This window comes from Squalius cephalus (genome assembly GCF_949319135.1).
Source record: "Squalius cephalus genome assembly, chromosome: 8".
NCBI lineage: Eukaryota > Metazoa > Chordata > Actinopteri > Cypriniformes > Leuciscidae > Squalius > Squalius cephalus.
This window is the reverse complement of record NC_137129.1, coordinates 42,741,264-42,768,515: the sequence shown is the minus strand read 5'-3', so window position 1 is coordinate 42,768,515 and position 27,252 is coordinate 42,741,264. Positions and strand designations below refer to the sequence as shown.

Genomic DNA, 27,252 nt, shown 5'->3' with positions numbered 1-27,252 from the left:
GTCTTTAGTCCATAACTGGACCTGCTGAATGACAGGTTCAGTCCTTTTTAGTATCTGTCTATATTTTGGAAGGAGGTGGATAACATTATGGTCTGAACGTCCTAATGGTGGGTGCAGCCTTGGTACATAAGCCCCATCCACATTACCAAAACATTTATCCAAGGTTTTACTCAGTCTCGTTGGGCAAGTTATGTACTGTTCCAAGTTCGGCAAAAACGCAGATAATTCATAGTTGTTAAAATCTCCCAAAAGGAACACCGGATCATCCGATGAGTTACGTAGTGCCATGTTGTAGCTGGCAGCAATGCCCTCGGCTGCAAGTAGAAAATTCGGCCCAGGTACATAAACTAAAATAACAGTTATTTGTCCGAACTCACGGGGCAGATAGTGTGGCCTGAAAGACACCGATAACAGTTCGTAATGGGTTGAGCAATAAGTTCCACGTACCGTGATGTTTGTTGCCCAGCTGTTATTGACAAACATACACAATCCTCCTCCGATGGTTTTGGATGATTTCTGACTATCACGGTCCAGTCGAATTAGAGTATATCCCTCGAGGTTTACATCACCAATCTCCTCCGTTAGCCATGTTTCAGTGATGCAAAGCAGATTTATTTTTTTATAGTCTCTGTTATATTTGATTAATGCCTCGAGTTCAGGCATTTTGCTCTTAAGTGATCGAGCATTAGTAAGAGTAATTGTGGGCAGAGGAAAACGGCTACCACGTCGTTTCAATCTGTTCCTAATTCCCCCTCTAGTGCCTCTCCTTCTCCTTTTCCTTCTCCTGCAAATTGTTTGGGGAGAATAGATGATTTCATGAGGAATAGCACAAGGAGGTTTCGGCGGGACTCTCGCATTATAGCGAAGACTCAGTAGATCCTCCCGACTGTAGATAATCAATTCGCCGTTCCTCAGACTTCCCAACTCTGTGTCGGCTTTGAGTGCAAAAGCACCGTCGGCGGCATATTCCAAGCTCCAGATCCAAATCCATATCGATATAAGTTTAAAAAACATATCTCCAAAGTTTTGAGAATAAAACAGCATCAGAAACAAAGTTTAAAATACAAACAAACGACACGAACACGCCAGCGTCTGGGTCAGCACGTGCGCATGCGCCCCAGGTAACTATGGGAATAAACATGTGTATATTCGTTCAAAATATCAACCTAGCCTAAATTATATTTTTCTTCTTTCCCTTTCCCCTCTGTAGGGACGCTAATGGCTCAGTCTGTTTCTGACGCATGCTTTGTCTTGAGGAATAAAAAATTAATTGTCCATACCTTCCCAATATTCGGATATGCCAAATCCATTTATTGTCCATTTTGGCATTGCAAATAACAAATAAAACAAACAAAAATTATACTCAACACTTTACTTTGACTTATTGCAACAAACTGTTTTGGCATGAGCACAGTACTTGTACAAACATGACGCTCAAACACTATCCTCAAATACTCATACGCCCTCTAGTGTCACAAACAAAACATACAATTTAACATAATGGCTCCAACACCCTCTTTTCGTAAAAAATTTAATACAAATAAAAATCTTAAGGCAGGCAACAATCTCAAGGTTAAACAGACTCTCGTTAGCCCACTGTTTCAGTGCAAGTTACAAACAGCTTCATGTAACGTTAGATCCATATCAGCTACGTAACGTTTCAGGCTGGAGGGAATATTTCGACTCCATCTACAAACGCCCTACCTCCCATAAAGTAAGCACGTTTGTTGTTTTGTCTTGCTTTTTCCACTACCGGACACAGTTTGTTCCTCCTCTTTTTATCTGCTGGAGACAGATCCTCTGATATCTTCAATCCATTTTCCCTGAGAAATGTAGACTCCTTTGCTGCACGCCACACAGCGGCGCGATAGATAGGCAAATTGAAAAATAATACCTCTGGGTTTATTCGGTTGCTTGTGTACAGTATCTGTGGCACTCGGAAGTTTGTCCTTGTCCTCTGGCAGGAGTTGCTGACACTGGATGACCTGTTGTCGAACATCTCTCTCCTTCTCTGGGACTCCGTAGATCTTAAATTCCACCGTCGCGAGTAACTCTCCAGATGCGCTAGTCTCCTCTCTTGCTCAATGGTAGTCTGATCCACTTTTGCTCCACCGCGCCATACTTGAGTTTCAGACTGTTAACTTCCTCGCTCATGAATTCATTGGCTTCCTTGACACTCGTGATTTGCTTGGTGTTTTCGTTTATTACCTCCTTCATGTTAGTAATCGCGCGTGTATTTTCTCCTATCATTTTTTCCAGGGAATCAGACCGAGTGTTTATTAATTGCGAGAGTGCTCCAAGTTGTGAGAGAACGTCATTAGCACACAGTCTTTTGGCTCGTGTATAAATATTTCTGCCTTATCCGGTGACCAGAATCCACATCGGATCACAGACAGAAGTTCTTCAAGCACTCGCTGCTGTCTCTGAGAGAGAGTTTAGAGGGAAATGCTGTTAAAGTGTTTAATGCTGATGTTTCTGGTACATGGACTCATCCGCCGCTGTCGTCTCCAGATAAACTCCTCTGGTCATCACCACTCCTCAAGCCGCTGGACTGAGATAATCGACGGGCCAGAAACCCAGTCCACTGGCCCAGACGAGGCCCAGTCAGGATCCAGAAGTGACGGTGGATACACGGCTATTGACCTCAACACTTCTGATCCCTGAACTCAGTCTTTTCCCCCTCGAGTAATCTCTGTGGAGACGTCTGTGTATCACGACACCAGTCAGAACCAGCAGAACCAGCAGAAACACAGTCAGTACAACCAGCAACATCCAATGATCTACAGGTGAAGGAACAGGTGGATATATATTTTTTTTTTTTTTTTTTTTTTCACTGTTTATGAATTTTGATTAAGAATGCCTCATGTTTGACTCACTTTGATGTTCAGTGTCGTCAGTTTTGTCTTCATCTGTGTCGATCAGATTTCCCTTCCAGTCTAGAACAGATTCTGTTCAGAATATTGAAAGGTTAGTCGTGCAGTTTAGGATTAATTTACTGATTAAACATAATATCTCTCCTCATCCACTGATCTTCTCTCACCTGTGACTGAGACTGTGATCAAGGTTTCTCCTTCATAATCCAGAACTCTGTATGTTCCAGTGTCAGTGACTGTAAACTCATTAATGATCAGAGTCTCGTCACTGACGGTCAGTCGATCACTGTTGACCCCGTGACCTCTCGTCCACACCTCTGTCCAGCCTTCACTAGAGTTTCTCTCCACTTTATCAGCGTTGATCAACAGAACATCCAACTTCAGATCCTCTCCTTTCTGCACAGAGATCTCATCTGAGGAGGAACACAGACATTCATCATTAATCATTATTATAATAGTGTCATTTAATCAAGACCATAATCACATATAGGATTGAGGGACCAGATGTAAACACTGGAAAACCCCAATCCACTCTGAATATTAAGCATTATATTCAGTGAATATTCAGTGTTTCTGCTGTTTCTAGTCCTGCACACAATACCAACACTATTAAAGGAAATCCAGAAACACATGATGATGGTTTGATCAGTTTTGACTTTACCATGAATATGAAGATGATACTCCAGGATTAGTTGCTTCACTTCTGTCTGATCATTAGTGTAATAAACATGTATAAAGTATTTCCCAGCGTCACTGTAGATCAGATCCTTGATGACGACGTCACATGATCCTTCTTTAAACACTCGACCACTGCAGTTTCTCTTCTCACACACACGGATGATTTTAGACCGACTGTATAATCTGATCTCCACAATCTCTCTGTCCTCAGATCCACATGATAGAGTGACGTTTCCTCCCTTTATTCCTGACACAGCTTTAGTGGAGGATCCTGCAAATACACACAGCAATATTCACTCAATACACACTAGCAATACTGGAAAATAAATGTCTTAAATCAATATGATCTTAAATATTCTTTAGTTATTTTAGTAAACTAGATTAAAATAAATAAATGAAGACAGCATGCAGCCAACAATATTAGAAGTGCCACATTACACAAGTTTTAAATGTTGATGACAGTATAAACCTAGACATGAGCTGAGAGACACAACAGAAAAACAATCCACGAGACTAGGATTAACAAGCTGAACTAGGGGCCCTATTTTAACGATCTGAAACACAAGTAACTTTGTGGGCGGGTCTCTGTTGCTATTATACCGGCGGGATAAATGACTCTTGTGCCCGACGCAAATCTAAAATGTGTTGGTCTGAAGTCGCTTCATTACTCATAGGTGTGGTTTGGGCGTAACATAAAATAAACCAATCAGAGCGACATCTCACATTCCCTTTAAGAGCAGGCGCGCTTGTTCCACGGCGGATTGCTATTATAACGGCAGATTTGCCAGGAGCGGTTCACAGCCGAGGAGACCGACTCTCTCGTCAGGGCCGTAAAACACAGAGAAGTGACATTGGGGATGGAGAAACACACCCAGATTAGCCTCGGTTAAACAGTATAATATAATAATAATAATATAATAATAATTTGGGTAAATGTGTAAGCTAGATTTATGCCTATTTTTCACATCTTCATGGACACCACAATGATTTCCCTCGTGTGGAATATTTTTCCTTGTAATAATGTATGATTTTCAAAAATGAAAACTGCTGCATCTGTGTAGATGAGATAAGCAAAGTGTGTGTGTGTTGTGCTCACGCTACATTATGGCCAAGCATGCGCCCTTAAAATAGCATCTGAACGCGCCACTGACTTTAGACGAGGTTTCTCCTGGTCTGTGGCGGAATTGTTTTCTGAAACTGCAAAATAGCACCAGGGAACGTTTGCGCCGGATCACGCCGCCTCTTTTCGCTGAACCGCCCCCGGGAGCGCAAGTTCATTCCCTAATTTACCGACGTGCGTCTGTGGAGGGAAAAGTCGCTGTGTGTCGGTGAGAAATAGGAATGACACATGCGTCGTGTACAAGGTCAGTTGCGCTGGGTGCAAGATAGGGCCCTAGAACTTTTAGCTTGAACTAAAAATAATAATAACAATAACATAAATGCCACTGACCGCTATAACTGATAAAGCACAGCAGAAGAAGAAGGAGATTCATCCTGAGGAGAAAACAGAAGGTGTGTTATGTGACAGATACACACATTATACACTCACTTTCATTTTAGTTAAAGATGTTCATCTACATGTGGATCTTACATGATTAAAAAATATCAAACTATAATTTTTTTTATCTTTGTTTCTCCCATCATAGAAAGCACAATGGACAATGGTGTGTGTGTGTGTGTGTGTGTGTGAGATGCGGATTCACTGAATTCGTCCTCAGCAGTGAAGCATACAAGTGTCTATGGTTTTTACCTGATCCCTGATCAGTTTTATTCATCTGTAGACGGTGTAATTAGACATTAGTAATAATTAGTAATAAAGGAATAATAGTAGTTAATAGTCTCTTATTGGTCTGTTTATCTGAGCCATGGAACAAACAAAACAAGCCCTGAACATTAATATAAGAACACATATTATACAGACACTTGATATTTAATCTTATTAAATGATAAGTTAATGGCAGTTGATATTTTACTTTATGTTTGTAAAAGCTGTTTTTCTGCATGTTTGTTCTGAGTTTGTTGCTTTACAGTTTACACTGTTTGACCAGCAGGAGTCGCCAGTGAAACATTTTGCGAAGCAATTGGTTAAATTGATTCGAAGCTTTGAAAAGATTCATTTCTCCCATCACTAACTTACTACAGGACACGACTAAATAAAACTAACACGCTTTTCGGGTTTTGCACTTTGCAGACGCTCCTTTCAGAACAGTGTCTCTGCCTTCCTGCACATGTTCATCGGAGAGCAGAGTAGAAAGATTTGTGGATAAAGCGATGTCGAGCATTCACGATACGCCTAACTGTTTCTCGGACCGATATAGTAACGGCAGACAATGCAAAGTCTCCCGAATGTTCTCGGAATCTCCCGCATATTGATAGCGGCTCCCTGATACCCGCAAATGAGTTATCTAGAGCGAGCGAGCAGGAGCGCGCATGCGTGACGGAAGCCATAGTTCCAAGCCGTGTAGCGCGCACGCACGGCAGAGAGGGAGAGAGAGCGAGAGACCTCGCGTAACCAGGCGGGAAGGAAGTCGACCGGAAGTTGAAGTCGGCCGCGTGCCACCATCTTGTAGCAGAACTTCACCTGCAGTTAGCATCCCATTGACTCCCATTCATTTTGGCGTCACTTTGACAGCGAATAACTTTACATCTGAGGCGTTTGAAGACTCCGTTTGTCCATTATTTATTTCTAAAGAAACACGACAATGTATAAAATGCTCCATTACCTTGTAGCTTATGTTATGGCCCCATAGAAGCAGTTTTTGTAAAAGTGGGGGGACGTAGAGGCAAAATGACAATATAATTAATCAGAATACCTAGCAAAAGTTGCTCCTGCTCCGAGCTCATGGACAGCTCCTACTCACACTCTCCGTCTCTGCAAGATTCGGAAGGGAATGATTCAGATTTCTCTTGGCACAGCTACTAGAAGACAGACGGGTTGCTCACGTGGTCCGTGTAACGCTTTGCTCGGTTTGAGTCTGCGCGTCAGGAAAGGAAGTGCTAAAAATCGCTAAAAATGGGCTTCACTTGTCTCAATTGAGTTCCAATGGGGTCGCTGTGTCCATTTCTTTTACTGTCTATGCGCGTAACGTGTGTGTGCTAGTGGGCGTGTCTGCGTACATACACCATGAAGCGCATGCAAGACAGAGAACATCCTGATTGGACTGTTTCGGTAAGTCAACCAATCAATCAGTGTGGGCGGGATTGTCCTCCCTCTCCCTCTCGGGATTGTTACACCCCCCCCCCCCCCCCCACTCCCCCCCCACTCCCCCACTAGGTACCTACGTCAGATACCTCTGAAATGACTTTTTGCAGTTTGGGATGTAGGGTACAGGAAACAAAAAGAGCGATGGATGAGGTGAATATTTACAATCCGTTGTCGGAAACAAAACTTTGGTTTTATAAAAAACTACTGGGGTATATTAACACAAACACACAAGCTAAAGTTATATTTAAAAATATGAAAACTTACATGGTAATAGCTCTGCATGGGTCTTGTTCCGACTTCATCACATCACCAGTGACAGCTTAGAGTGAGTGTCTGACTGAACTCCTGCCTTTCCTCCTAAAGTGTTCTTAAAGGAACAGTGCCTGTATTTTTAAAGGAGCCGTAAATCAAGTTCTTAAAGGAACAGTGCCTGTATTTTTAAAGGAGCCGTAAATCAAGTTCTTAAAGGAACAGTATCAAGCGCTGTAACCTTTATGGCAAACCGTTTTAACATTTAATCCTAAACGTACTAGTTTCTTTTTTCATTCTACTATTTTTATATACTAGTAGCTATTTCATTAGGTTATACTTATTCATTAGATTGTTCTTATTTATTAGATATTAGCCTGCTTTATTTTATTAGGTATTAGATTTATTAGATGGTACTAGTAAGGATGTTTGACTTTCTCAGTTTGTGTAAACCTATTAGTGTTCAGAGTATTTAATTTCCCACATGACTAGTACAATTATGTGGTTTTGTTTCATTAATAGTGTTTACTTTTGTCTAGATATACCCTGAAATATTGAAAATGAAATGTGACAACATGCCCCATTTGGGGTTCATTGTAACATGATCAGATTAAAATGTAATCTGATCTAATAAAAACATATTCAAGACAAACTAAAATATTTTGTCAATAAAATACAATTATAACTTCATATAAAATTCATATAAAATAATGGCATTTTTTAATAATTAAAAATCAACACATTTTTCAGTTTGACAACAAACACACACTGTAAAGCCTGGAACACACCAAGCCGACGCCGACGAACTAGCGCTGATGAAAGCCGACTGTGTTGTCGCCTCGCGTCGGGGTAAAAAGCTGCACTTGAACACACCGAGAGAATACTGCCGACTGTCAGCTAGAAAGGGCGTTCTGCGCCTGCGTGTGAATGAGACAACTGTCTATTTCTGCAGATATATTCGTCTATATTCGTCATTCAAAAAGGGAAACGGACGCTGCCGGCTGCAGATACACAAACGTAAACAAAGCAGTGCGCGCTTACCGTTTTGAATATCAAACCTGCTAAACACTTTCTTTATTCCACTCCTCTCGTGTTAATATTTAAATATTAGCCAAGGAACACCCAGGTAAGATGACGTAACATTAGAACAGCCGAACTATCTGTACCGTTTTGACTTTGCTCGCCGTTTTGCTATTATTCTCGTGCACTGACTTGTTACAGCCAATCAGAGTTCCCTCTTTCACCGACGGCCCGACGCCGATTCAACATGTCGAATCGGCCGTTACAAAGCCGACGAGGACCAATTTCAGCCGACGGTGCGGAACACACCGAGAAGATTTAGTCGGCCGACGCACGGAAACTGTCCGACGGCCGACCGTCGGCTTGGTGTGTTCCAGGCTTAAAACACAGCTATACAGCAGTTCAAAACATAATAATAATTAATAATTTCTGAACATTGACTCTCAGTCTTTATTCACCTTTTTCTCATGGTTTATCAATATAATTCATAAAAGTATAGTATAGAATATCATAGTTCTAATAGGGGATCATAACTCAGTGTGACAACATGCCCCGCCTGAGCAACTGGGGTGTTTCTGCTGTTAGATCAGCATTACAGAAATATCTCAACTGTTAAAGCTGCAGTCCGCAGTTTTCCCTCTTTATCTCCATCTCTGTTTGAAATCTGCAATTTGCTCACAAATTTATTTTGGACAATTTTTAACCCAAAAAATCTACGGACTGCAGCTTTAAATAACAGATATAAGATTAAAATAATATCAGATTTGTATAATTTTAAATAAACACAAATAAAACAGATGAAAAATTAATATAAGTAAGAAATGTACTTTTGCCATGCACGTTCAGTGATTTCTTACAAAGATTTCTGAATTCTGCATTTTTTCTCTGTATAGTTTTGATATGGCAACTAGTAAAAACACAGCGCCATTTTTTTACACAGTTGAAATATAATACTACTGTTTCTGTATCATGAAATGTAGTTTTAAGAGTTTTTCAGGTGAGAATGTAGTTGTTTAAAGCTCAAATCTGTGGTTTATTTATAAAGATTTATGAAAATTGTATCCAGGTTGTGAGATGCAGGTGATGACCGGGCGCTCGGCGCGATGTACCCCGCCTGGAACAGCCTTTCCTCGGCTAGATGTTTTGAGGTTTGCCGCTGTCTCTGGCGTCTCTGTAGTGGTTAAACATGAGATATAATTCGTCTTGTGTATATCTAACGGGCGATTTTTGGTCTTGTGAATCTATAATTTGTTCCCTGGCCAATCGTTTTGGCTGAGGGGAAGTTTCATAACTTTATAAGCTATTTAACTTTACCGTTGTATGGTTAGACTAGATCGAGCGCTGACTTTTTATGTTTGACTGAATTGTTTGCTTTATTTGTATAGCTTCTTGTACCTTTTACTTATACTTTTATAATGGCTAATATTGATACAACTGAAATTTAACAAAAAGAGACTGGGTTGAGTTTTGTCATTTTAATTTTAATACAACGAAGATGATCTGTAATGTTGTTTACTGCAACATCTGTTGTTTAGTACAAATGCATATATTGCCTGGACCATATTAAAATGTTTAATATTTTTATATTATATTTAAAACGAAAAGAGGCAGGTTTGTGTTTTATATTTCGTTTTGTTATAGGCAAACGTTATGTGCAGTTGAATATAATCAATACGTGTTGCCTGAACCATATTTGTGTGGCTATAATGTTTAAGATTTCTTTAAATGAAAACGAAAAGAGTTAGTATGGTGTTTTATAACATATTTCGTTGCCTAAAATATACACAGAGATAACCGGAGTAGCAGAGCGAGCTGAGTGAGCTGAGTGAAAATAAATGCATGAAAATAAAAAAACAATAAAAGCTAAGAATAATAAATGATTAAAAATGTATTAAGAATCTAGAAATAAAGGAGAAGGAAAAGCGGACTCGTGCTCTTGATATTTCCAGCTGATGATCTGTTCATATTCAGTGATCATATCTGCAGTTCTGTATGAGCTGACACTGTTTTTTCAAGATAGTAATTAAACTGATTTAGTTATTGCTTTTACACTACTACTGAAACTACTGAAAGTTACGGTGGCCGACAGGAAGTGATGTCGTCGTCTGAGACAGCAGAAAGTAGCCAGTTAATCAATGAGGTTTCTTTGCAAAGATAAATTAACAAATTATATTTACTTTATTATTCAGTAAATCGATATGTTATTGCGAATATTATTGTTACCTGTTCATCATTGTGTCAGTGTTTTTTTCGCTGACTTTAGCTAAAGCTTCTTTACACAAAGAACAACAGTGATGAAACTCGTTTGTCCGCTCAGGGCCACCGTAGAAACATGTCGGTGTGTGTAGAGAGAAATGCTCATTCTGAGCTAATAAACACATGACGGTTCATTATGTAAGGTCTTTATACTGAAAACATAGTTCTGTATATGATATTGCATTTCTGTCAACAGATTCTCTTAAATATTACACACTGCACCTTTAACAATGGAAATATATGATTTTTAAAAAAGCTTTTTAAAAGTTATAGCGCCACCTATGGCCCAACCTCCATAAACATGTGCATGCTTGTTTAAAATCATGGGTTGCATGCTTGTGTTCACCTAATGTTATGAAGATTTGAGTTTGTTTAGGAATGATTGGCTGTTGGTACACTTGGACACGCCCCTTCTCTAATGACACCGTTATAGCTACACAAACGCCAAAGTTCAACATTTATTAAATAATTAGCCTACTGATCAGGAGAGTCCAGAGAATTGTGCTGCAGTGGTTTTATCAAAGTTGAGTGAAAATCCTAGGACTAGTTTATGAAAGTAGGTTTTTCAATTAATCTTCTAAATGTTTTTAAAAAAGTTTAATGTATTAAAGTTTTGATTGACAGCAGTCCTAGTGGCCATTAGTGGTCATTTACGCGCCTGACAATTGCGATGGCGTCCCCAGTGTCTGACATCTTTCTAATCTCTCACAGGCCTCTAGCCCTTCTCTCTGTTAAATAGCCCTATTCAGAATATGTTTCAGCTTTCTGAACTCTAAACACTGCTTTACAGTTTGTGGATTTATATTTATGAGTATGGCCCTTTGAGTATTAGCATACTGAGCAGAAATGTACATTTAATTCTACTATAAAAAATAAGAACTAGTATCTAATTTAATAAGCTGTAGTATCTTTATAAAGGTACTTTAGTCTAGTAGCATGAGAATACATAGTAGGCTATTATGTTTTAAGGATTAAATGTTAAATAGGCTTTCCATACAAGCAGAAAGAGTAGTTTCGCTTGTGTTGTTGTGTTGAGCATGTGAGCGGGAGCGTGTGTGGAGCGCAAGCCCGTGTGGAGCGGGAGCGTGTGTGGAGCGCAAGCCCGTGTGGAGCGGGAGCGTGTGTGGAGCGGAAGCGCGAGCGGGCGGGCAGAGCGGCATTTTTAAAAGGACGGAGCGTCACCCTATTTCCCGATTCAATTTCGCTCCGCTCACACCACGAGTCTGAAGCATGCTCAGTCAAGCCTGACCCAGAACCATCTGTCTTGCAAACTCGGCTCAATAATGGAGTTCAAAAAGTAGCCTAGCCTACTTCAAAAAGGAAAATGAGAAGTCATACAGTGTACTATTAATATAAAACGAACTAACAATGATAATGTGGTACAAGAAAACGAATGTGGAGACATGGTTTCAGTCAGTAAAGATTAATTTTTGGAATCTAAAAAGGCACATCTCTCGAAAACATGAAAGTGTGCTACGGGAACACGCTGGGAAGAAAACAAAAGGTTAGCAAATTGAATAGCCTATGTAACTTGTAACAAAGTGTACAATACATTAAATATAGCCTAGCGTAATATTCAAACAAATTCGTTTTGTCATTCAAGTAGGCCTAATGGTTCGTTTTATTTAATTTGTTTTGTCCGTAATAATATATATTATTAGGCCCATTTATTCGTTTAATTTTACAGCAGTTTGTGTGTACAATGTGTGAGTAGGTGAAGGTGAAGGACTACAAATTAGATGGACTACAAATCCCATGAGTTAAGACCAAACTGTTTAGACTTCCTCTTTGTGGTACCATGTGTCAAGCAGGAAAAGCTGTTTGGTGTCTTTCAAGGCTGTGTAATAGCAGATGAAAAACCAAGTTGATTAATGAGCAGTATAGAACTGAATTGGGAAGGTAAGGGTTGTGATTTTATGAGGACTATAGTGAGTTTGTCTAGTTTTAACATGTTTGTATTTGTTTTCTGTTTTAGTGTTCTTATGGGAATGGTGTTGATTGGTGCCTCAGAGAATTAAGCAAATATATTTGAGAATACAGGTACTGATATTAATTGAATTATTGAATAGGGAGATTTGGTTTTAAGCGTGTGTTTTGTTTTAATGGTTTTAAGGTTTTTAATACTTGTAAATATTTTGTAGGGAAATCATCAATTCTTTCTTTGTTTTCTTTGCAGATGATGCATGATTGCCGTTTACTGCAGAACCGCAGAACCATACGTCATAGCAGTGTGAGGACCATAGACAGTAAAAGAAATGGACACAGCGACCCCATTGGAACTCAATTGAGACAAGTGAAGCCCATTTTTAGCGATTTCTTAGCACTTCCTTTCCTGACGCGCAGACTCAAACCGAGCAAAGCGTTACACGGACCATGTGAGCAACCCGTCTGTCTTCTAGTAGCTGTGCCATGAGAAATCTGAATCATTCCCTTCCGAATCTTGCCGAGACGGAGAGTGTGAGTAGGAGCTGTTCATGAGCTTGGAGCAGGAGAAACTTTTGCTAGGTATTCTGATTAATTATATTGTCATTTTGCCTCTACGTCCCCCGATTGCCCGCGAGCTTCTCCTCCTGTCCATACGGTAATCTCTCTACTGTGCGACAGAGAGTCGCGTGGCTATGACGCAATCGTTAGCCTACTTTTACAAAAACGGCTTCTACGGGGCCATAACGTAAGATACAAAGTAATGGAACATTTTATACATTTTCGTGTTTCTTTATAAATAAATAATGGACAACTGGAGTCTTTAAACGCCTCAGATGTAAAGTTATTCGCTGTCAAAGTGACGCCAAAATGAATGGGAGTCAATGGGATGCTAACTGCAGGTGAAGTTCTGCTACAAGATGGTGGCACGCTGCCGGCTTCAACTTCCGGTCGACTTCCTTCCCGCCTGGTGAGGACGCCAGCGCCAGCGCCAGCCGGAAGTAAAACGATTTAATTGAAAATGTAATATCTCAAATATGATAAAATATAAGAATTATGTTTTGTCCTATTAACAAAATACAATATACTACTATTAACAAATGTTAATAGTTTTTTAAAAGTTAAAATGATACTTTATCCATTTGTTTTGTTGAGTCAAATGATTAACAATATAAATTGAACAAAGCTTAAAACAAAAAAATAATGATATGAAAACAAAGGTTGAGCGTTTGAACATTTGATTTAATTGATCCAAATAAATAATAGTAATTAAATAAAAATACAAAATCGAATTAAATAATAAATAAGTTATACAAAATAAAATCAAACCAAAGAAAATAAAACTTATAAAAGTTAGGCAGGCACACATTTAACAATAATTCTCAAGTGAAAAATAAATAAAATAAATACAAATGGAGTTATATTTATAAATATATGTATAAATCATGCAGAAAACCATCTAATTCCAAAGGGACTACTATTAAATATGTGTACCTTGAAATGCAATGCAATTCGCTTTGGATAAAAGCATCTGCCAAATGGATAAATGTAAAATAATATCTATTGCCACTGTATATTAAAAAATAACTTCAGATGTTCATGCCTCCATGAACAACAGCCTTTTTAAAGTGGATTTTAATGTGATTATTCAATTTGTCCCGTTTTGTCTGTTTAAAAATACTGCCATCACAAAAAGGGCAGTGAAAATGTCTGCAGCATGTTGTGCATCGCTCCAAAGCTGTTAGCGCTGACCCTCTCTGAATTATGTGGTTCTGTAGGTGAAATAAAATACAATTAATGCAATTCTCATGGTCAGAAAATGTAACAAATTAAATCACAAACCATAAATATGTAACCTAACAAAGTGATACAATCCAACTGTAAAATACAATACATGATCAAGTGCCATCATCACAATTAGTCACATTTATTAAGTCAAGTCACCTTTATTTATATAGCACTTTTCACAATACAGATTGTTTCAAAGCAGCTTTACATGGATCATAGGAAAATAATGCAACAAAGTTTGTCTCGGCAGATCTAGAACAAAATAGTGTCATAATCCAGCTTAAGTAGGTTCAGTGTTGATTCATTTCTGTTGTAAAAAAGTTATTCATTCAGTTAATTAATCTATATAACGTTACGTTAGCCATTCTGGAGAAAACTGTGATGTTATCATCCAGCTCAGGTCAGTTCTCATATAATGGTGTCAATGACAGATCAATAGTATTGTTGAATATTAACTTACAAAATACTTAGAGCCGTTTTGTATAAGCGTAACGTTAAGTATGTTGTATCCAACAAAGATATAACTTATTTTTAGCTTCTTCTCTTCTTCTTTTCCTTGTTCTACCATGTTAAACATGAACTCCGCTCACTTCCGGCATCAGACTGTCAGACTGGAGCAGTCGTCCTCACGCTGCTATGACGTATGGTTCTGCTCTCAACAGAAGAATCCAATTATTATTATTAATAATCCAAATTAATAAGAACAAAAATCCAAGCCAAACACTGCCAGCGGGACATTAAACAGGAAGTGTCTGTCCGAGCTCAAAACAGGTTTTGCGAGGGAACGCAAAAGATTTGAAAAAAATTAATTCTCCCATCCTACAAATTTTTCCACCACCACGTCCATTTAGGGGCTCCGTAGTAGTCAGAAGAAACACAAACACAGCCAGTCCAACACCAGCGAACATCAACACACACTCTGTCACCGTCACCTCGTCTACAGAGACACAAGAGTTACTCACAGACTAATTAAACAACAGTGTTTTGCAGCATCGAGAAACCTATACACTTAAGACACTAATTCTGATTGGCTGTGCCGGGTTTGGAGTCGCTGGAAAATGGAGATGTGTGAGAAGATACACTCTTAATAATAAAGTTATTTTCTTTGGAAATGTTCTTGTTAATATACTCCATGATATTTCAATAAAAAATTTGTTATATAAATATAAAGGTTCTTTATTTGGCATCAATGGTTCCATGAAGAGTCATAAAAAAGGTTCTTTATGATGGAAAAGTGTTTTTTGATCATTAAAATGTTCTAGAAAAAATGGTTCTTCTAAGATCTGTTCACTGAAAGGTTCTTTGCCGACCCAAAAATGACTCATGATTGTACAGACCGATGAACTTTTTGGCTTTGCTTTGATAACTTATATTGCTGAACTAGAACTAGAGTCGTGAGAAAATGAAACACAATGAAGAATAACATCGACTCTCGCCTGTGATCTCCACTTCTTCTGGCAGCTCTGTGACAGAGTTATATTTCTCTGTCAGCTAATCTGAAAATATTTTACATATGATCACTTTATCAAACACGAAGACAAGTTCATTAAGACTAAAGAATATTATAGTTTCAATATTATTACAGCAGCAAACCTCTCCTCAACAACACATGATCTGAGGAATAACTCGTGTCTGGAGCTCAAAGATGAAGATAAAGGTTCTTCATGATCCATCAAATCTTTACGTTCCACAAAAGGTTCATTATAGTGGAAAAAGGTTCTTCAGATTATAGAAATGTTCTTCACACTAAGAAAATAAGATCTGGTCACTGAAAGGTTCTTTAAGGAACCAAAAATGGTTCGTCTATTGGCAAAAAACATATTTTTATGAGTGATGTACTAGTGAAGATTGAAATATATTGAGCAAAAGTAAAATCATTTACAAAAACTTCAACACTGAAGAAGTTGTGAAGATAAATGAGAAATAAAAGTCCTGAATCTGACTCTGTTCCTCCAGTAATAACTCGCGTGACTGCAGTGATCTCTAAATCTGCAGCGACTCTCAGACGACTTCTGTTGAGATTGTGCGTCACTAGAAGTTTTCTTCCGGCTGTATTGCTTGTTTTCGCAGATATTAGTCGGGTTAGTTGTGGAGAATACTGATGAAACCAGGCGATCTCATATCTGTGGGTCATGATGCAGTTCAGACTGATTCTGTCCTTCAGCTCGACTCTGAACAGAGTCTCTTCATCTTCAGGAACATCTGGAGGAACATCAACTGAGCCTGAACATTATTTAGATGAAAGGGTTAAAATGATCAGTCAAAGCATTTAAATTATTTAAAAAAACACGAAAGAACAATGTTCAAACAGTTGGGCGCGTATGGTCGGGTTGCAGTGAGATTGTGGCGTTAGGTTAGAGATTGTGTCTGTCGCTCGTAATGTTGTTGATCAAACTACAGGTCTCAGATCAGTGCAGAGTCACTGAAACCACACGCCTCCACTTCCCCTCATCATAACTAAAGCTTAGACACGTCATTTGAAGTGCTGTTTTTTATTACAGCTGTGGTTTATTACACTTAACACTTATGAAGTGGCAGTGTAACTTGGTAAGGGTCAAATTTAGTATAAAAATAAATATGAAATTTGATACAAAAGCATGTAGTTTATAGAGGAATGCTCTAGAACAGTCAATTTAATGCACTCTTGGTCATAAAGGCCTCGTGACAGTTTGGTAATGTTTAGGTGATGCCATAATTATACATAATATCAAAAAAAAAAAAAAAGTGTGTATATATTATTGGATGTGGTCTATATGATCATGAATGTCTGACAGGAGCATCTTCCCTCTCCTGTCAGTGACTGGACATCATTTACCACACATATATATTTTACACAGGCCATGAAACTGTGTGGATTATTTCATTAATAAAAGGCAGTACCAATATCTAATCTAATAGCAATTATTATTCTTAATATTTGTATTTATTTTGTTGTTATTTAATCAAATAATAATTAAAATGTAAACAAATGAATAAAGAAATATGACCATAATACTATTATACTGTAAACCCATTTATAATGCAAATCATTTTCCAGCAAGTGTTGCAGTCGCTGTATAATTTACAGCTTTCTTTTCGTAAAGAGAGAAAATAGTGCACAAAACACTAAAATATATAAATATTTATTATAAATATACATACAGTACAGAATTTTTCAGGTATGTGCGCTGGCTGAAATAACATCATTTTTATTCATATCTTTCACATCTACTGCAGTCAGATTCACTCGTGTTCACTCTGAAGGAATCACTCACATTGGCTGTGCACTTGTAATGACACATCAAGGATGTTAAGAGGCTAAAAGCAGGTTTAAAACTTGCCCCATTGAAGTCAACAGTGCAAATTTTAAAAAGAGGATAACACGGTGTAGGCAACACCGATTTTTGTCGTTGTTCTCTGTATTGACAGCACTCCAAATTTACAAAAAAATGAGCTCAATGTTAAAATTGACCGCAGTTCTCCTTTAATATCTCCAAAAAGTGTTTAGTTTTATTATATTTATAAAAGAAAAATACAGCTTTCCGATTCTCTCCGGAAAAAGCCGAGCTCCTGGAGGCGGAGCTATAGAGTCAAGCGGTAGTGCTTGATTTCCAGCAAAAGACAGAAATCTGATCCAGTTGTACTTACATGAATGGGGTCTTTTATCACTGGGACCGCTCCACGTTTTAATAGCAAACGATTTGCAAATCCAGCGTCGACCTGGGCCTTGTTAATAAAACATTCGTCACTGAAATGACCAGAACACACAACCGCACTTGGTACACTCCGTTGCTGCCCTGGAAAAACAAACTGCATCCACTGTTCCTGTAACACTGGGTTCTTTGGAAAGCTGAACACGGTAAGCTTTCCCTCACATCCAAATACACACTTTTTTGGAGACATTCTTGAACAAATCCTATGCAGCGCTGGCTGCCGATGATTTCCTGTTGAAGCGCGTTGATGTGCGCGGTCTCGCTCTCCTCTGGTCTACGTGTGCGCGGGCGAGCTTTTCCGGGAGAAATGCTCATATAAGGAGTTCCACTCTCATCTACGTCCTTAGATCCACGATCGAAAAAAAACAGCCGAAACTTGTACCAACCCGGAAGTAAGATTTTCAGCACAGAAATTCTCTGTTATTCGTCCAAAATATTTTTTTTAAACTTTGCCCATGTTTAGCATGAGAATCCATCTCTTTAACACTGTAAACAACTCTGAATACATAAAACACCATTGTACCCCCCCTTTAAGTGGCAAATACGGAAGCTTCAGCACCAATAAGGACAGTAAATAAGAAACCAGAAGGGGGCAGCATTTACATTCAGTATAAATATGAACATCCTTGGATGTAAAACTTGATGAACTCCAGATAATTTCTCATTAGCTCTGCTGATGTTTTGAACACACTATAAAAATAATGGCAATCACTTAGCAATATGTTTTGTGACATAATATTACATTGTCATCTGTTGTGTGGATATGATTGTATGTATGTTTACAGGTTCTGTTACCTTTTGTCCTTTAATTCCTTGACAGTCGTATCCTGATTTCCCACTGCAAACACAACCCTGAGAGGAAAACACAAGGAAAACAACACCATGACTGCATGAAAACATTTACAATAACAATAAGGAGGGACTCTCATTCTTGCTCACTGAGAAGAATAGAAGGCCATCAAAAGGTATTGAAAAAAACAAAAAAACAAACACTGGTTCTTGGTCCCCCCTGTGCCCCCCCATTTATAAAATCCTGGGATCGTACAACACTGTTCATGTTTGGTATTAATTGAAATGTCTCACTGTAAAGCGTCTTTTTTAGTGTCTAGAAAAGCATGTGTAAAAGTGAATGTATGCGAGTGACAATACGAACTAACTCGTAAAGATGTCTGTGTTTATATTTACACTTTCCTCACGTATTTCATTGTTATATTTAGAAGACATAATCTATGTGCCTTTTAGTCATTATATGGTCTATTTAATATATATATCGCTCACTTCTAGAGCTAAAGCACTCTTTGGGCGCATGCGCACTAATGCGCAGTTTTCCATATAATGGCAAATTTGTTCCTATTGTACTGTATTAATCATTGTAATGTAATATTCATTGTGGATATTACTGTTACTATGTTTATGGTGACTACTATTATTTGTACTTATCTATTTTTCTTATATCTTTATTTATAGAAAACCACACACACACACATGCAAAGTCAAATTTATTCAGTGTACTGAGTTATGGTGACAATAAATGGATTATTCCCCAATACCTGATCATATCTGGTAAAAGTCTCTCACTGGACGCTCTGTAGTGGGTCTGTTATCAACCGGCTAAATCAGCTTCTACTAGCCAACATTTTTACAGTGACTGAGACTCATCCTCAAAGATGTAAAACCAAAAGGTAATGAAGTTTTTAATAGTTTAGAGATATCTTGCTAACAGAGGATGGGTCTTCCAGGCAAATGCCACCCTGTCCTCAAGAGGTATAACCTCTGGAGGCCGTGATAAATGCAAATTCCCATTGTTAGCATGTTTCCATTTGAAAGAGGTTTCTGTCTCGCTCTGAGTATTAGCCTAGTAATAAGCCTAGCCTACATATTTTAAAATTGTATCATATATTGCTGCCACAATAACGGCCTTGCTTTCTTCTCTTTCCCATTTTTGTTCGCTGTGATGAAATATTGTTCTTGTAAATACTTTCCAGCCAGGGGCGTAGCCATCATTTCAAAAGTGAGGGGGACAGAATGTCAAGTGTAATACCAGTTTTTTTCAGACTTTTGTTGACAGGTTTTTGCTTAATTGGCTTAATATGCTATTTATTTTTAAAGCAATAAAACAGAAACAAAGATGTTCAGTACTTTATATTGCACATGCAGGGTTTTTCCTGGCTCAAAACTTGGCGGAAGCAGTAAAATCCTGATCATGTATTTTAATAATAAGATAATTCAATTTGTATTTTTTGTAGACTATTATATAGCCTACTGTGTTTGTGGGTGGTGCTCGGTACATAGGGGGGTCTGGGGGCATGCCCCCATGGAAGAAAATTTGTACATTTTAAAGATAAATTCATTCATCTGGTGCACTTTGAGTCACCCGAATCCGCTGTTAAAAATAAATAATCCACCCGCCAACCGCCCAAACCTATACAATTATTCAAACTACAATTATTACATCACTGTTGGAAAACACTCTTATCAGAATACGTTTTTTACCTTTATAAAGGACATTTTTTCCTTAATTGTATTAAATGTAGCCTATGCTCCATCTTTCATTTCAAATTGAAACTTTGTTACCGTCAGTGTATTATTAACTATAGGTTATCAATCGCCACTTAACATTAAATTAAATTAAATCAGAATCATCCTTGCATTATCTGTGATTCCCTATTTATTATTAATATAATACTATTTACTATTAATATAATACTATTTACTATCTATCTATCTATCTATCTATCTATCTATCTATCTATCTATCTATCTATCTATCTATCTATCTATCTGCCTGTCTTTCTATCTATCTATCTATCTGTTTGTCTGTCTATCTATCTATCTGCCTGTCTGTCTTTCTATCTATCTATCTGCCTGTCTATCTTTCTATCTATCTATCTATCTGTTTGTCTATCTATCTATCTGCCTGTCTATCTTTCTATCTATCTATCTGTTTGTCTGTCTATCTATCTATCTGCCTGTCTGTCTGTCTATCTATCTATCTATCTATCTATCTATCTATCTATCTATCTATCTATCTATCTATCTATCTATCTATCTATCTATCTGCCTGTCTATCTGTCTGTCTGTCTGTCTGTCTGTCTGTCTTACTAAACTAAAACTTTCCAAAGCTTTTCTAAAGCTTTTAAAACTACTTCAAACTTTCTGGTTAGGCTTTTTCAAGAGAACTTAAAGTTTGTCATCATGTACACATGTTACAACGCTGCCTGATTCAAGCAGGCTGTTAATGCATGAAAATACAAATTCAGCATTAGGCTAACAATCACCATGTTTATTCTAATTTGAAGGGCTTTGATAACATCTGTGAAAATAATAGACATTACGAATAAAAAAAGATTGAAAATAAGCGGGCGCACGTTTGTGCGGGTAGTGAATATTTTCAATTTACAACAAAACTTGTTAATTATTCAACAAGAGAAATAGACAGAGTTATTCATCATTGTGCAACACAATTCGGATACCACATGACAACTTACAGTGCTTGACTTTTTCGGGGAAAAGGATCGAGTGAAGACTGAAGAGTTTTTTGCCGTTTTGAACTCATTGCGACCTGACCTCTATGAAAAAAAATGGATTGGGCGCGGGCGCGAACATGGGCATGTCGTAATGCACGAGTGACTGATTACCATGGAAACGTGAAAGTCACGTAGGCTATGTAGATAGACTTGACTGTTGACTCTTTGGATTTTAAATCTCGATGTAGGCTATACACACCCGCGAAAACCTCAGCTTGTCGTGGGACACACTTGCCCTATGAAAAAGTGCGGGGGACGAATTTACATTTTATAAAAAGTGGGGGGGACACGTCCCCCGCGTAATCTACGCCCATGTTTCCAGCGTTCAGTAATAAAAGTGTACATTGTACGTATGGTGCACGGCAGTGATCAAAAAGGATTTCAAAACGATTTAAAAACTGTGAATTTTGAATGTCTTCTTGTTTGCCAGCTGATGTACATTTGGATAATATATTTAAAAAGCAAACAACAATCAGTGTAATGACAATGTTAATATTAGCATGAAAACACTTGAATTAGCCTGTTGCACTGGGTGTTATTAACTTCAGAATTACAGTGCTATGCATAAGTTTAGGCAACCATGCTAAAGTTGACTAAAAAGAGGAATAAAAAATCATATTTTGACTCTCAATGCAAATCAAACTAGCTTTTAGGCTAACTGAAATAAAACCATGCCAATCTCTAGGTATGGTGAATGCTATGTGATGATGTGGGGCTATTTTAATTCCAAAGGCCAAGGGAACTTTATCAGGATGCATAGTATCCTAAAAAAAAAATTAAAAAAATACTTAAAAATAAAAATCTGCCTGCCTCTATGGGAATTTAACATAGTGGTGCCCAAACTTATGCACCCTATTTTTTAAGGAAGAACATTTATTTATTTACGATACATTATTCATTCACAAAGAAAATTGGTGTCCTTAAAGGTTGGATTTTTCCTAATTTTTTAAAATAAGGCATTAAGTTAAATTTGCAAAATATGATTTTTTATTCCTCTTTTTAGTCAACTTTAGCATGGTTGCCTAAACTTATGCATAGCACTGTATATAGACGGTCAACAGTGATAAGATAATGATAAGAGTGGACCAGACCAACCTTACGAACGTATGACTTACAGAAGGTGTACTTCAGTAAACACATATTAACGATAAGGTACAGCTTAAGGTAGGCTATAACTTAAGAACGACTTAGCGTTAAGAAGGTTTCGAGAAACGCAGCCCAAGTTAATAAACGGACTGGAATTCAGGTGGAGCAAAGGAGCACACTGATTGAAGTTTTAGAGATCCGACTAAATAGTAATTTCCACCAGCTGCTGAAGTCAACAGGTTAGATGTTTTCAGACACACCAGTTCACCCTGTTGACACCATATGAGGAGATGCTGATTCTGGAAGTACAAAATCCCCAAATCATTTAACCCTCTGGGGACCAAGCTGTTTTTGGGGTCCTTGAGATGTTCTGACATGCCTTGACATTTGTGCTTTTTTCAGTTATTTATAAACATGTTAATGGCAAAGGTGTAAATTCACTCTATATAGCACAAACAGGGCTACCATAATATGCGAGCAACGTGTATGTAGATGTTTGTATTTTTAAGAGAATAATGTTTATGCGTGGTTATTGGAAAAAATTAAAATGAAAGTTGCTGAATTAAGACCACAAAACACATATTAAATATGTGTCCACAAGACTTTTGACTAATGGATGTTGTCCCTTTGAGTTCTAGCTTCAAAATTATGTGAAAATAGTCTTGCTTTATCGTTCATAAAAAAAAATACATTGATTTAAATGGTGTAAAACAGGTTTTGCTTGGAAAGCCAATATGCGAGGGGGAGGAGCAGTTTACACCTTAGAGTCCTTAGTCCCACCCACTCTGCATAATTAGCCATTCATTCAGGTGTGACACTGACTGAGCCACAATGCAAGGACAAAAGATGTATTTAGAAGAAGACTTATATTGACCATTTAAGATTTCGCTTACATCTCTCTTGTAAATATGTTTTGCTATTTTATTAAAAATGTTACAATTACAACAATAATTACAATTTCAACAATATTTCAAGTGTACTCTTTCTTTGTAAAAAAAAAAAAAAAAAAAAAAAAAAGATTATAGGCCTACATTTTATCATATGTATTCATTAGTTTGAATATAGCCAACATTGGAACATCTAACATCTTAGTCTATGAATTTATTTTTGACAAAAATAGTAATTTTTTTTTGCAGTTTAATATGTTGCTTATACAAATACATTTTATTTCAACATATTCCAGTCTATTTTTACTCATCTCAGTAGGCTATAGCAAAGCAGTTTATTCTTTCACACACAGACGCGCGATTCATATTTAGGCTAAACAGTCTTTACAAATATGTCCCCTTCATTCATCTCACAGAAAGGCGAGTCATATTATATAAATGGGATTCATCTTTTTGCGGTTTACATAGGCCTACACTAACGTTATTCCATAACGTTATTCCACACGTGAGAAAAGAAAACAGCCTACCTCACTCCTCAGCGGAATCTGCTCCTCATTTCAGGAGATATTGCTCCTCATCAGCACTGTTCTGAAGAATCTTTTCTCCATAAGGTAGGCTATAATGTCTCACTCGCGAGGAGTCGCAACGCGCTTTGTTTACAGCTGATGTGGGCGTTTCACAGCTCTGAAATAGTTCTCAGAATTTGCGTTTGAATAGCACGCGCTCTCCGGGGAGTGGTCACATTACAGTGAATTAGCTCGTAATGAGCTCGACAGGAGTCGCTCTCTTTTTATACAGATTACAGAAGCTGATAATATTTGTTTTTTATATAAATGACTTCATTTAAAAGATGCGATCTCAAGCTTTATGCCCGTGGGTCTGTTTGCCTGTTTGACTGAATTTTCGCGGAGTTATAGATCATTTTCGAACGCGTTTCAAATGGGAGTTTACTGACAGAGAGAAGGCAGAAATCGCATCATGTTAATTTTTCTTTATTTGTCAAAAAGCAAAACACTTTATTTTTATTATGAGTATACAGAAAAAAAATAGAAACTGAACAGGATCGATTGATGTATTACACGAAAATGAAAGATCAAAATTAACAGAGCATTTAGTGTTTATTTTCATTGCTAAAAAAAAAAAACGAGCAAAACGCGCGGGCGCGTTTGTGGTCCCCAGAGGGTTAAACTGTTGCTGTTTTTGTGGTTCTGTTTATGGAAACTACATCCTGTTATATCGCGCAATCATACGTGAATTTGCGAGATCTCGTGGGTCCTCGTGACTTCAGCTGTCAGTCATGGCCGCAGCCGTTCCGCAACAAACCCGGACCTGGTGTGTATTGAAGGACGGTGGAGCACAGAGCCGACACGCAGTTGGTGGAAATCCAGGGTAACACATCGGCATTATATCCGAGGCTGGTAACACTTTAGAATATTGTTCCTTCATTAATGAATAATTACACAGGAACAAACGAGTAACGCATTATTAACAAATTAGTAAGTAATAGCGCTCAGATGAATGTAGTAGTTCACTATTAGCTAATCAATAACTACTATTTTTTCATACCTCCCAGAGAACTACTATCTACAGGTTCATAATTAACATGAATAATGCATAATTTATAATAAAAGGTAATGGTAACCCACTAGCAATGACTCAATTATTACTACATCATTCTAAAGGAACTACTAATTATTTGGATCAGTATGTAAAGTGAAAAACATGATAACTACCTAATATTGAATAAGCCTATCCATTAAAGCATCCATCTAAAAAGCTGTGTGATCAAAGTATAAAAAAAGCTGTATAAATATTGGAGATGCACTTGAAAGATGGAGACAGCTTAAAACCCAGAGAGGTTTCCAAACGAATGCTGAGCTGGTTAATTTTCTCCCTGATAGGCAAGTAGTTAGCTAAAGTTGTTTAGCTAATGTATCTGTTACGAACTGCTCCGAGACGAAGGTTGAGATCCAAACGCAGCTTTATTGTATGGGGCAATCCAGAGGCGTAATCCAATGTACAGGCAAGGGTCATACAGAGACAGGCAGTCAAAACAAACAAACAAAACAGGCAGGGACCAGAGGCAAGAGAGTAATCCAGGGAACAGGGCAAGATATCCAAAACCAAGAGACAAGAAAACCAGGAGAATGCTCAGAAATGCAGTGTAAAACTTAAACAAGACTTCGCGGTGAGTGAATGAATGAACATGGTATAAATAGACTGAGACTAACAGGATGATGAGACACAGGTGAATGCAATCAGTGAATGAGGTACAGGTGAATGTGATCAGTGATAAGTGATGATGAGTCCGGGCAGTGAGTTATGGGAAATGTAGTTTGTGAGTGATAATAGTCTTATGTGGAGTGCCCTCTGGTGGCTCTCAAGGCCACTCCAGCTGGTGACCGTTATATTATCCAGGCTATAGTAGGAATTAATATTTTAAGTACAGTAAATTCAACAATCAGACAGTTCTTGGATTCACACTTTGTGGTTAATGGCACCTGGTTATCAAGGCATGGTTATACATTTTAATTAAATATAATAAATAATATATATATATAAAATAAAAAAAGAAGAAGAAATAAAATACTGCTGCAAAGTTCTCCACTAAATAAAATACTCTCAAACCAATATCACATAATAAAATATAATGAAAAATATAAATAACTATGGATTACAGTGCAGCATTACCAATCCCAGCTTGTAGGCCTGCTCATATTAAAAAAAATATATAACTTTTCCAAAGTGTAAAGTGCAGCATCAACAGTTTCAGTTTTTAGACCTGCTCAGATTTTTAAGACATTTTCCACAGTCTAAAGTGCAGCATTCAACAGCTCCAGGCTGAAGGCCTGCTCAGATTCATTCAACTTTCATGTTTTTTTGTCAAAAAAATTAACTTGTCCACATTGTCTGCAGAAAGGGCAGATCTGCTGGCAGTTGCAATGTCCTCAGCAAGGTAGTGCTTTGCTAACTTGGCAATGTGAGGATATGTGGGCTCATTGGTCCTCCACCATTCAAGTGGGTTGGAATCCAGTGAAATGCAGTCCACAGCCTTGTATAAGGTAACCTCTTCCTTCACCAGCTGCAAAGTAGGCTTGTTTCCCACCTGAGTCTTAAAGAGTTCACCAAACAGTTCAGCCATGGCTGACTTCTTGACAGGAGGAGATGATGCCTCTGGGTGTCCTGTCACTGGGGATGAACTAACTGCTGTGGCCTCCTCACTCCTCACACAAAATAAAATGACAAAACTTTAATAAACTACTACTACTGGCACTGTAGCAGCAAGTATTTCAAATTATACAATTAAGATATTTTACACACAAGCAAATTAACACAATACCTGTTCTTCCATGGTTGCAATCTCTGTGATGAGGTTGTTGTAGAATCTGTCACGACAGGCATCATCCACATGAGGAAGGGCCTTGAACCTCGGATCAAGAACTGTGCATTTGTGGAGAAAGTCATGACAAGCTGAGTGTCTGTTCTTCAGGTTTTCTGTGATGGCAGCCTTGATTTCTCTCACAGTTGGACTGTCTTCCTCATTGGGTGCCATAGAGTTGAGGACTGTGGTTTTGAGGGGGAGGATCATTGATACTGAAGGTGTGAATTCAGTGCTCATCAGTGTTGTGATGGTTTTTAGTGGTTTAAGAACCTCAAGTGCCTCCTCTGCTATTTTCACATCCTGGTCAGACAACGTGCTTATTTCTTTATTCTTCTTGAGGGTCTTTTCTGTCAGTGCAGAGTACACAGCTGCTTGCTGTTCAAGGTACCTCTCAAGCATATCATAACTGGAGTTTCAGCGGGTGGTGACATCATGAATAAGGGTGTGTTTTGGTATATTAAGCATTTCCTGTTTGCTCTCCAATATATGTGCAGCTGTTGGGCTACGGTGAAAAAAAGACACAACCCTTCTGACTCTACCTAGCACTCTGGACACCTGGTTGAGACCTGTTGTTTTCTGTGATGCTACATTAATTGTGTGTGCAAAACATCCAATTTGAGGGCCCAGTCCAGCTTCACTGACTGCATTGACAATATTCCTAACATTGTCTGTTGTGACAGGAATTG

General features: G+C 38.0%; 1 protein-coding gene across 1 annotated transcript; it reads right to left on the bottom strand.

Annotated features, from left to right (window-relative positions):
* Window positions 1–2,850: 2,850 nt before the first annotated feature.
* On the bottom strand, window positions 2,851–26,965 carry LOC307163351 (uncharacterized protein; the record flags this gene model as incomplete). The annotated part of the gene is made up of 8 exons (XM_079879383.1): window positions 2,851–2,948; window positions 3,041–3,286; window positions 3,535–3,822; window positions 5,002–5,045; window positions 14,875–14,929; window positions 15,429–15,483; window positions 18,480–18,536; window positions 26,525–26,965. The coding sequence occupies 8 exons, from the start codon at window positions 26,963–26,965 to the stop codon at window positions 2,851–2,853; spliced, it is 1,284 nt and encodes a 427-aa protein (XP_079735509.1).
* Window positions 26,966–27,252: the final 287 nt, after the last annotated feature.